This window comes from Solanum tuberosum, unplaced genomic scaffold, assembly GCF_000226075.1.
Source record: "Solanum tuberosum cultivar DM 1-3 516 R44 unplaced genomic scaffold, SolTub_3.0 scf00734, whole genome shotgun sequence".
In the NCBI taxonomy this organism is placed as follows: Eukaryota; Viridiplantae; Streptophyta; class Magnoliopsida; order Solanales; family Solanaceae; genus Solanum; species Solanum tuberosum.
Window position 1 is genome coordinate 142801 of NW_006239648.1, and position 12680 is coordinate 155480.

General features: G+C 32.3%; 1 protein-coding gene and 1 pseudogene across 3 annotated transcripts; one reads left to right on the top strand and one right to left on the bottom strand.

The window, feature by feature from the left end:
• Positions 1-2040: 2040 nt before the first annotated feature.
• Positions 2041-4573, bottom strand: LOC102598828 (8-hydroxygeraniol dehydrogenase-like; annotated as a pseudogene).
• A 3919-nt stretch (positions 4574-8492) lies between these two features.
• On the top strand, positions 8493-12007 carry LOC102599153 (TMV resistance protein N-like). 3 transcript variants are annotated; one of them, XR_001472452.1, is made up of 4 exons: positions 8493-9510; positions 9783-10078; positions 10454-11409; positions 11510-12007. XR_001472452.1 is itself a non-coding variant. In XM_006367117.2 (2 exons), exons 1-2 carry the CDS (start codon positions 9214-9216, stop codon positions 9837-9839), a joined length of 354 nt encoding a protein of 117 aa, XP_006367179.1. In that variant the 5' UTR covers positions 8501-9213; the 3' UTR covers positions 9840-10408. The 3 variants fall into 3 exon arrangements, 1 of the variants encoding a protein (XP_006367179.1); XR_001472453.1 differs by having other exon boundaries at positions 8496-9510; positions 10454-10534; XM_006367117.2 differs by lacking the exons at positions 10454-11409; positions 11510-12007 and having other exon boundaries at positions 8501-9510; positions 9783-10408.
• Positions 12008-12680: the final 673 nt, after the last annotated feature.

Sequence of the window (12680 nt, forward strand, 5' to 3'; positions counted from 1 at the left end):
TTCTCAAAAAGAGATAGTACTCAAACTTCTCAAAACTCTTTTTAAAAAAAAGAACATCTCAGTTTTCTATCATCTTATATGTGAAAACATTTATAAACTTTTTTGGGAAATACTTAGTTCCCTAATAACTTTTGAGAAATGAACTTAACTCTTACTCTTGGCTTAACTTGAAACTTACTCAACTTGAAACTCTATACTTAACTTGGAACTTGAGCCTTAAAAAGAAGTTAAAACGTTCAAAGAAGACCCTTGGAAAACCTTAAAGACTTGCTTTGACTCCCTTATTGAACTTCTAGACTCAACTCTTGACTCTTGACTTAACTCGTAACTCTTGACTTAACTCGATACTCTTTACTTAACTCGATACTCTTTACTTAACTTGAAACTCTTGACTCTTTACTTGACTTGAAACTTGAACCTTAAAACGAAGGTAAAACGTTTAATAACAACTCTTGAAATGCTTTAGAGACTTGCTTGGACTTACTTCTTAACTTCTAAGCTTGACTTCAAACTTCACTTGACTTCTAACTTCACTTGACTTGGAAACTAACTCTCCTTGAATTGGAATTATGAATTCAAGGTGTTTGATCACATGTTATGGGTGAGTTCTTGACATTTAGACGTACTTTGGAGTGTTGAAAATAACTAGGAAACATAGGTACAATACCTAGGAACATGCATGAGAAAGTGGGGAAGGAATGGGGGAACTTGGCGTCCTTGGCGCTCTGCAAGGCGCGGGGCGCCAGCCCTTGGAGCTCAGAGGATCTGCTGGGGCGCACTGCTAGGCGCGTCACCCCATAGGGGAAACTTCAGAGCCCCTGCTGGGGTGCGCTGGCTGGCGCGACGCCCCAGCCCCTTTTTCCCCGAAATTCGACTTTCCTCTCTTGTTTCTCCATCTCTAAACCACCCTAACTTCAAGGGTTTCAACTCCAACACTAAGGATCATAAAATCCCTCAACAAACCAGAGATTCAACTCAAAATCACAATCAAATCATGTACTAAACCAACAAGAACTTCCAACAACACAACCAACAACTTCAACAACACAAACCAACACCACCAACAACACAACCCAACAACTTCAACAACATGACCAATCTTTTCTCAAAAATAAAATGAGTTTGGTGTGTGGGGGAAAGGATCAACCCATCACTAAGAACTCACATACCTTGATAGGGATCACCCCCGACGAAATCACGACGATCTCCTTGCTTGATCTTCCCTTTCTTCTCTTCTTCTCCTCTTCACTCAAAAGCCCTAACTCTCACTCTTTTAAAATGAGACAAAACTGATCTAAAATCAGTCTAACACAACAATATAACCAAAAGAATAGGCTAGGGAAAAGACCAAAATACCCTTAAAATTTTCGGACTAAACTGCCCTGTGCGACTGTGCCAACAGCCCAACTTCCAAAGGGCATAACTCACTCATACGAACTCGGAATCGAGCAAACTTGGCGGCGTTGGAAAGATCATTCCAAGGGATTTCCAGACATAACTGGAAATTCTCCTAAATCATTCTGATCTAGGAGTTACGACTGCTCAAAATTGACCAAAAACTCACCTTTTTTTTCCATACAGCCAAATTTTCCAGATTTTGAATTCTTTCCAAAAATGACTATTTCCAATTCAACTCTTCTTGGAACTCAATGTGCTACATCTAGGGACCTTAACTTAACACTCAAGAAATTTTTATTCCTCGGTAAAATCTCACTCCACATGAAGGACGGCTCGAGTCTTAGTTCGAAAAATTCTCTGGGGTGTTACAGTAAAGAAGGGTGGTGTACTTTTGAATTTGATTTATTTTGATAGAAAGAAGAACCAGAATTGATCTTGTCGTATCGTTTTTCAATTGTACGGTGGTTGGGCCCCAAAACAATATCAAAGAGTGGATGGAAAACCAAAAAACAAAGAAGCTGTATACGAAAACTTATTATTGTGTCATATAAAATTAAACATAAGAGTAGTAGAAAGGAATGTTTAGTAATTCCCTCACACCATTTTTTCTTGCTTAAAATACAAACACACAACAAGAACAACATGTCCCTATATTAACTCTTCTTCAAAGTATTGCCAATGTCAAGAACAAAATGATACTTAACGTCCGATTTCACGAGACGTTCCACCACTGTATTCACGTACTCCATTGGCACAACTTCAACATCTGGTGTTATGTTATGCTTCTCCTCGAAGCTTACCATCTCTTGCATCTCCTTCACCCCTCCTATCGCGCTCCCTCCCACTAGCTTCCGTCCTGTTTTCCACATTATATACTTGAGTTATTAACTAAATCAAAGGGACATGTTAGAACTTAAATGAAGAATAAGATACTACGCGAAATGTACCTGAAAGCAATGGAAATACAGGCAACTCTAGTGGTTTTTCTGGGGCACCAACCATCACTAGCTTCCCATTAGTTTTCAACAAATTAAGCAATGGAAAAATAGGATGAACCGCTGAAACAGTGTCAATGATTCCATCAAGTGAACCCCCTGCAGCCTGCTTGTATTTACACGTGCAAAAGAAAATTCATTCTTGTGTCACATGAATATCTTTGTAAATTTGTGATTGAAGCTAAGTTGATTGATCAACTGACCTGCATTTGTTCAGGATCACGACTAACCAAAAATGAGTCTGCTCATAAACGTTCAATTGCCTCCTCTTTTTTACTGATAGATGTACTAATGACAGTAACTTTGGTCCCAAACGCCTTGACGAATTTCACAGCCATATGTCCAAGTCCACCCAGACCAACAACACCGATGTGCATTCCAGGTTTATCTAGTCCGTAATATCTCAAAGGGCTATAAGTTGTGACCCCTGCACATAACAGGGAAGCTGCTTCCATTGGCAAATTATCAGGCCAACGAACGATAAAATGCTCGTTGACAACCATGAGATCGGAGTAACCACCGTGAGCTATGGTTCCATCAGAGTGTGTACCATTGGCTGTCAATACCTGTCCAGGACAGTAATTCTCGAGATCGTTGGTACAATTTTCACATTCGTTACATGATCCTACTAGATATCCAACACCTATTTTGTCTCCGATTTTGAACTTGTCTACCTTGTTACCAACCGCAGTTACCACTCCAACAATTTCATGCCTGAAAAATCAATTGAGATTGACATAATTTTTTATCTCATAAACTCAAAAACTATATTGACCTTCAAGGCATAACTTGTTAATCAATTTCACTATACATTTGGGTTTTGGCTACACATTTCTTAGTTGACTTAATCGAGCTTGTCCAGATGATCATTCAACTAGTAGTTATTATCACAGAAAGTATACTTTCTGAGTGATCATATGAGAAATCAATCCGCCCTCTACCCCTTCCATCCAAGTATTTTAATTTTTTTTTTGTTTGGTGTTAAAGACAACATCCACTTACATAATCTTCTTGAGGTTCAAAATTGTTTACCACATAGTGCAAATTTATGTTGTTCGGATTCTTCAAAAATATTGAAGCACCGTATCATATTTTGGAGGATCCAATACGTATCGAAAGGTATGTTTGAAGAGTCTGACCAACATAGTTCCATAGTTCCAAGCAGATAAGAGAAGGAAATTGGAAGTAGCTCAGATTAGGATTTTTTTTGCCCCAGAAATATCAATATGTTTGTAGTATCTCTGAAAGCAGTCAGAATTCTAGTAATGAATATTCTTGCAGATTTTAATGGAAAAATGGATATTTTGTAAGTGGCGGAGCCAAGAATTCTAATAAAAATATATGGAGAGAAGTATTGAAAACAATTCTAAATTCGGTGTAAATTATTAGTTTCATTTTTGAACTATTGACAACCTTAAAGAAACTCATTTACTTGACTGACTGAACTTAATGTACATTCCGATCTTGCAACATGGGTGAAATACACTCCTAAATTCTCGTCAAGTTTAGGGGGTTTTCAACACCTCTCTCAGCTTTTTATTAGGAGTCACATACTCCTACTAGAGTTTGAGACCACTTGCTATGTCATGTGGCAGATCGTAGGTATATCGAGGGTGTATCTAAGTTTAGTTAGTCAAGTAGAAGGATATTTTTAAGACTGTCAATAGTTCGAAGATGAAACTAATAATTTGATGATTCAACACTTTTTGCATAAATAGGTACAATTTTTTGTTATACACAGTAAAAAATTTCGACAATAGCAAATAAAAAACATTAAATTTTAAAAAGGCAATTAAGATAAGTAAACATGCCCAGGTATAATGGGATATTTGGTGATGCCCCATTCATTCTTGATTTGATGAAGATCAGTATGACAAATTCCACAATACATTACCTTGAATTGCACATCTTTTTCACCTGTCCCCCTGCATTCATTTCAAAATCCAAATTAAACCTCAACAACAATAATAACGTATTCAGTATAATTTTACGAATCGAAGAAATTAATAAAATTTGTACCTTCTTGAAAAATTGAGAGGAGAAAGTACCCCAGAAGTGTCTCTAGCTGCCCATCCAAATGCCTTAATTGGGTGTTCATTTTCATGTGATTTTTCCATATTATTTTTTTAATCTGATTCTTGATTTTTTTGAGTAATGTATACTATACTATGTAGCACATAATATATAAGACAGAGAAAGCAATATTATTGGAGAGGAAAAAGAAGTGGTTGTCATTTCCACATTTAAAGTATATCCTTCTTTTTGTTTTCGATTCAATTTTTAGAGTTCGCAATTAAGCTCTGATTAAATTTGAATGACGCACCATAAGGCTTAGCGGGGGTTTGTTGGAGTAGAAAAGAAGTGGTTGTTATTTTTCCTCATTTAAAATAGATCTATTATTTTGAGTGCAAGTAGCCAACGGACCAAACAAAATAAACTTTAGTACTATATTTGTAAGGCTGTTTTTTTGTCTTATATTATACGCCCACCATTTAAAAAGGAATGATTTTTTTTTGTTTTAGTCTGATTTTAAAAAAAAACGAGCCTTTTTCTTTTTTGGAAATATTTTAATCTCAATTTTTCACTTGATATGTTTAAAGTCACAAAATTAAAGAACGTTTTGGTACATGTGACATAATTTTAATTTACGACTACAAAAATGAAAAAACCTTCTTTATTTTCTTAAATTTCATGTCAAGTCAAACTAGGTCATTTGTTTATAAACAAAAGAATATATATTATGTGAGCTATAAAATGATTTATTTTTTTTAAAATGAAGAGAATTTTACCAAAATAGTGTACTTGTACTATTACTGTAAATATACCCTTTTTGTTCCATATCAATTGGTTATATTTCGCTTTTTAATATATAGTATTTTTACATGAAATTGATACGTATAAAATTATAACTTATAATACTTTTAGTATAATTAAAAAAAAAATTGCAACTCGCGTAGTAATTTGTTGACTTCACCACATAATTCCAAAAATAATCAGAGATTAATATATATGACAAATAATAATTTTGAAAACAAAAATATTTTGGCTCTTTAAAATAGTGAGTTGAGTCATTTTCCATACAACTATAATTTGGATGGTTGACAAATAAAAAAATATCTTTATTAATTATATAATACATATAAAAATTTAAAAAAAATACAAAATTAGGTATAATTGATCTGATTAATTCAGATTTTTGTTGTATTAAATTTATTAACAGGAAACACATCCAATAAATTCATTAATTATTTTATTTGATATTCTTATTCTTGATAGGTAATCTGAATTAATCATCCGATAGAATCAACTTTGTCAAATATTATAGAATAAACAATATTGCTTAAAATAATCATATTAAACAATAAAAAGAACATCAATCACTAGGAGTAGTAGTCTATATTCTCTGGTCTTATTATTTTTTAATAGAGTTGATGAAAGAGTTGGTGATTTAGTGGTCTAAAGTCAGAATATATATAATATATATATAATTACAGCCAAAAAAAAAGTTTAAAATCTTTTGAGAATTTGAATTATTTTTATTAATTATAAATTACTTAAAGAGGTAGAGATGGACGAAGATTTGAAATTTACTATAACTGAATAGAGAAGAGAACAATAGAAATAATTAATACGATAAAGTAAAGAGGATGCTAAAACAAAATAAGAATAAGATAACAGGAGAGTAATAAAATAATACTAATAAGAAAATTAGACAATGCTCGACAATCTTCTACTCTAATTTTTAACTTTCAAATCTTTCTATCTACGGAAAAGAGTCAAAATTACCCTTGAATTATGCGAAATAGACCACTTATACCCTTCGTTACATTTTGGGATAAAAAATGCCCCTACCGTTATCCTACCACAAATACTCTCAAGAGTTAACACCCCAAATTTTTAGTGACATGGCAAGCCACGGGACTAATCCTCCCACCTAAGCGTTGCCAACTAGGATTCGCTATAAAAGAACTAGACCTTTAGCTGCGACAATAATCGCCACAAAATTCTGAAATATTGCCACAAAAGGTTATGAGTAATTTTTAGTGTCGACTAAGGCAGTAACAATCATTCCCTAGTAAAACCTAATAATTAAATAATATTATCAAAATTTATCTAATAATTAAATAATATTATCTGAGTCTTTCATAAAGTAATATAAGTTAAATTATAGCATAACATCAAGAAATATTAACAACACAAAAATTATCATATTATCTCACATCCTATATAAATAAATCAATAAAAGAGAATATCAATAAAACTCCATAGTTTCCACACATACAAATGTGGAAATAAAATCAATGAGAAATACCAATTTCTAATATCAAGTGAAATTTGATCACTTTGGATTATTTTATCAACTTTTATAAATAAAAAAAAAGAAAAAAAATATTCACCGAATAGATAGAAAAACTTATCTGAATTTTAAAAAAAATACTAACCTATATTTTTTGCTACCCATTTGGATGTAAGAGAATAAAATTTATGGAGTTTCACAATTAATTTATTTTCTACGATTTGGAAATTTTGAATATTAGCATTTCATATAAGATATGAAGAAAAACAATAATTTTGAATAGAATAGGTCCATTGCTCCATAAAATTTTATAGATGAGAAAATATGGTGGTGTGGGGGGAATGTGATCGTGGGAAGAAATGGGAATGAGAATAGTAGGTAGTTTATAAACCTCTTCTTTGTTTTATTTATTTATTTTTTATTTAATACACATTCAAACAAAAAGTTATCCGCAAATCAAATTTAACACTTTCCTATATTTTCATATTCAATATTTATTTGTTTTTCTTTTCAATTTATTTTTAACATTGTCCTAATATTCAATTTAAATGGTTAACGGTGATTTAAAATAGATGAGATCGTATTGAAATTTTTTTCTTCCATATTAAAAATAGTTAACGGTGAAAATAAAAAACGCAGTTGCACATTCTTTGCTGAAAATTGACTATAACACCCAAAGTATTTTAGTCCATTAAAGCAGCCTCTCCTTCTTCACCGCCTCATAACCACCAAAAAAAACTGAGCGCATTATTTATTTTTGTTGCTAATTGGAATATATATTGTTCATGACATTCACGTATAATGTAGGCTTTATAATTGTGGTAACCATTTGTTGTATTTTAAAATGGAAATTTGCTGATGCAGTTGCAATAAAACTGACATAAGTAGTTTTTTCGATTTGAAATATTTTATCTGGTTGACAAAACGTGTCTTTCACATTATTGACTGGTGTGCTCAATTATGTTTAATTTATATAAATAATATATTAATTTCAATAATAGATATGTAAATTATTGTTTTTTTGTGCTGACACGTAGACGCTATCACCTCAACTTATATATATAGATAGATATTTATTTCTTTATTTTAAAATTTTAAATTAATTAATTTTGATAATTCATAAACTCTAACTTCTACATTTATAAAATTTATTTTTAAAAAATTAGACATATAGCATTTTATTAGGAACAAACATATTTAATTTATTTTTTTTAAAAAAAGAAATCAATACAGCAGTTTTTAAGGTAAGCAAATTTAAAAGAACGGTTTTTAATTTTTTGTTTTTTAAATTGTTATTTATTATTTAATATTTCCACAAATTTTGTGGTGTTGACACGTAAGCGTTTCTTCTTCTCCTTTTATATATAAATATAATATATGATTGTTGGATATTTTTCCCCAATACAACCAATATCTCTTTAAAGAAAATAATTATACGCCTCCGAGCCATCTTCGTTCTTCAATTATATTTCCTATTATTTTGTTTTTGGAACAAGATGACCCATAGATGTTTTTTAAAGTAAAGTTGTTTGCTTTTGATGACAAAGAAAACCATTAACATAATTTACAATTTCAAAATATACTTTTTTTTCATCCGTAAATTAGTTTAAGGAGAGGGTCATCTGATTCACCTTTTCTTTTTTGAAGGAATTTCCTAGTTACTTCTATTTAAGTTGGAAGAAAATCCTAATATAATAATTATAATTAGTTTAAAGAGATCATCTTTAAGCCATTAACATAATTACGATTAGTTTAAGAAGATCGTCTTTCGTTTTCTTTCTATACACATAATTTTTTGTGTTTTTTTTCAAAACGTACAATTGAATCCATGGCATCTTCTTCTTCTTCTTTTGCGAGTGATTCACAAAATTATCCTCTATGGAAGTATGATGTCTTTCTAAGTTTTAGAGGTAAGGATACCCGTAAAACATTTACGAGTCACTTGTACGAAGGCCTGAGAAACAGGGGAATATTCACCTTTCAAGATGATAAACGGCTAGAGCAAGGCGATTCCATCTCACAAGAACTCTTGAAAGCTATCGAAGAGTCTCAAGTTGCACTCATCGTTTTCTGAAGGAACTATGCTACGTCGAGGTGGTGCTTGAATGAACTAGTGAAGATCATGGAATGCAAGGAGGAAGAAAGTAGACAAACAGTCATACCGATCTTCTATGATGTGGATCCATCACATGTTCAAACCAAAGTGAGAGCTTTGCAGTAGCATTGTAACAACTAGAAACAGACAATTGATAGAGAAGGATGCTGCAATATACAAAGTGCCTACACTACCTGACCATCATGCTATGCAATTGTTCAATAAGCATGCTTTTAGAAAAGAAGTTCCAAATGAGTGTTTTAAGAAGTTATCGTTGGAGGTAGTAAATCAGGCTAAAGGCCTTCCTTTAGCCCTCAAGGTGTGGGGTTCTTTGCTGCACAAGAAAGGCCTAACTCAATGGACAAAAACTGTAGACCAAATAAAGAAAAAGTCTAATTCAGAAATTGTTGAAAAACTCAAAATAAGTTATGATGGGTTGGAGCCCCAAAGAGCAAAAGATATTTCTAGATATCGCATGTTTCTTCCGTGCGTATGAAAGAAAACAAGTCATGAAAATTGTTGATAGCCGTGATTTTGGAGCTGAATACGGATTAGATGTTCTAATTGAAAAATCCCTTGTGTTCATCTCTAAATATGACAGAATTGAAATGCATGACTTGATTGAAGATATGGGCAAATACATAGTGAAAATGCAAACAAATTCTGGAAAACCTACCAGAGTATGGAATGTTGAAGATTTCGAAGATGTTATGATGGACAATATGGTAAGTTAGCTAAACAATGCAATAGTATTCATATTTCAAAGATATATATATATATATATATATATATATATATACATTCTGTTCCTCTAGCTTCATATTTCTTAAGAAATACTTAACTAATATTTGTACCTTAAATTTTGTTTAATGATGCTAACTCTTCAAGAACTTCTAAGTGTAATAATAAATAATATATAAAACATGTCAAAAATAGCATTTGGGGATTGTACATGACATGTGAAGTTATGATTTGTTGACTCATTACCTTTTTATAGGGGCCTTATCCAACCATCCAGAATGTCCTGCAGAATCTGCTATGCATTTTTTCTTGATACCTCTTGCTGGCTTATGGGATACATCCAAGGCAAATGGAAGAACACTGAATGACTATGGGCACATTAGGTTATATACCCCTGGAGAAAGGAATGAGCTTGGATAAAGATGAACCTAAGATTGAGGTCAGTTGCTCATCTTCTCAGAAACAATGATGAACCAACACCAAGATGAAGCCCGTCTATTCAGAAACTTTGCAGCTCTTTCCCACAAGCCCAGGATATTAGCTTAAATATAGGTAGGTATATATACTAGTTTACTCACCCTTCTCAATGTGAATGAAGGACTAGCTAGGCTTTCTCCTAGATAATTAATTATCATATTTGTTTTGAATTATCATGGTCTTTGAGCAGATGAATACTTCAATTGCTATTTCCTTTGTTCAAATTGGTTAAACCGGAGTCTTTTATAAGGACATATTTCTAAAATTCTTTGTCTTTGCTGTGTAATATTTGATCATGAATCCCCTATAGTCGGCAAAAAATGGCATAGTTCTCAACTTAATTTGTAGATGCTTCTATATCAATATTAACTCCTCGAGTAAGGGAAACATTCTCTGAGTTCTTTGTCTTTGCTTATGTGCTGCATTTGTTACTTTTGATGGGTTTTTCAGGCCTGTGTAGCTGCTGAGGAGTTTATGCGGCAGTTGCCGTAGTTAACTAAGCAGGAGCAAGAGACTGAAGATGTTGACAAAGTGAGCACTCCAGAGATAATTTATATAACTAAACTTGAATAGCCATCTCATCCAAAAGAACCTACTCTCGTATGCTATCCATCAGAAACTGATGTTCATCATTTTCCTTGCAAAACAACATTTTATGAGATAAACAAGTTGGAAAGAACAGAAATAAATGTATTTTTTAACATTAAAGTGACAGCTTGTGGAGTATACTGTGTCATTTTTTTGAGAAAAAAGTATACTGTGTCATCTTGCAATTGCATCATATCTTGGTGCTCCGTCATAATTCATTTAGTGCAAGCCAATATGCTGTCTTCTTGAGTACTAAGTTCAGATTTTGACTTTGTTGTATGATTTTCATGTGAAAAGATGTATCAGAGATATACGGATTTCACTTAGTTCATAGAGTAAAGGCAAAGGGTTGTTATTCTGTAAGGTATTCACTGATCTAGGGGTTTAAAATTTATTAATATGTCATTTTAATGCATCCGTGAGACAATTGAGTACATACACGGTGAATTGCCTCACATCTTGCGAGTTGCATCATATCTTGGTGCTCCATCTGTATTCATTTTCTCTGCAAGTCATTATTCGCCTTTTTTAGTACCAAGTTTCAGAGTTTGAGTTTGCTGTATGATATCTTTTTTATCGTACTGTCTGTTGTTTCTTGTCGAAATTGAACTTGATAAAGTAATACTAACATCTATATCTCGATTACTCTAAGTTTTTTTAACAAGTTCTAGTTTTTTTGGATTTGGATTATTTTTGCTGTTCACAATGGGAACATGGTATTTGAGTGCAAAAGTGCATACGAACGGCACATATTTCCTCTGTTTGTACATAACTAGATTCTTGTGGTGAGAGAGATTCTCGAAAGAACTTTGGAATCTGTGAGTGACAGCTCTTTTGGATCAGAATACCTAGTTTCACAGTGAAATGAATTCACAGCTTCGCCTTTGCTGACGAATACCTTTCAAAAACCATTTGCAGATGAATGTGCGCGAAGCAAGAAAGTTGTGCCAAAACAGGTGAAGGAAAGAAGTCATGGAACCATCAGTAAGTCGCCTCACATCAGAAAGCACAAACAGTCCAAAGGGGAACTCTTTCCAGGAATATTCGAATGTAGCTCTAGTGGTAAGCTACTGTTCTTCCATTGGGATGTAGACTCTCAAATACTTTCTCTGCCACTACCAAGTTCTACTGAAGAAGTGTTAGTTATCTACTGCAAATCTACACGGTAGAAGTAGTTTGTATGAATACACTGCGGATGATCAAATCTAGCACGCGGATTAAGTAGTTGAGAGCAACTACATCTTTTATTTCCATCCAATGTCTGGTACCCATCATAGGGTTTCCAGTCAATGTAGTTTAAATGCCAGCTTGTTGGAACCGATTGACTTAAGCCAGTTAAAAGTATCTTGACAACCCCTTGTTATCCATCAGATGTTGTGCTTTAGGAAGTTGTGAAAAGGGAAAATGAACAAATGATCCCTAATGTTTGATGGTAGGTATTAAGTAGTTCCTTCAGTATATAATTTTTGGTCCTTTAAGTTTGTCAAATGTTAATCCATAAAATATTTTTCGAACACTATTTGTTAGATATAAACGGAAACAATGGGGAAAATATTTAACTATATTTGTCAAGAAAGTCCCATCAAAAAAGATATGCAATGTTGACACCCAATTTTGAACCTCCACAATATAAATTAATCATTTTGAGTTTCTTCAATTTCAAACGAATTAAAATAATTAGTTTTGTAAAAAAATTTAAATAATAATAATAATATAGTTTGCAAGTTATTTTAACTAGTTTTGTCACTTTTTATAATTTTTAGATAATACATATGTTTTACATAATTATGTATATAATTATTATATTTTATGATTATTCAAAAATATCTAAAAAAAAATTTAGTTTTACTTAAATATTTGGTTAATTAGTTTAGTTATATAATAGTTTATATTTTTGAAATAATTAGTTTATAATTAAGTTAGCTATTTTACTTCGTTGAGATTAAGAAGCTTGTTAATTGATTAATATTAATTCATTTTATTTAATTATTAGCCAATTTTATCCATATCAATTCAATTTGGTTAGATCTTTAATTTTGTATGGCTATGATCGAAATCTTTTGGCTCTTTCCTCAATTCCAAATTTAGC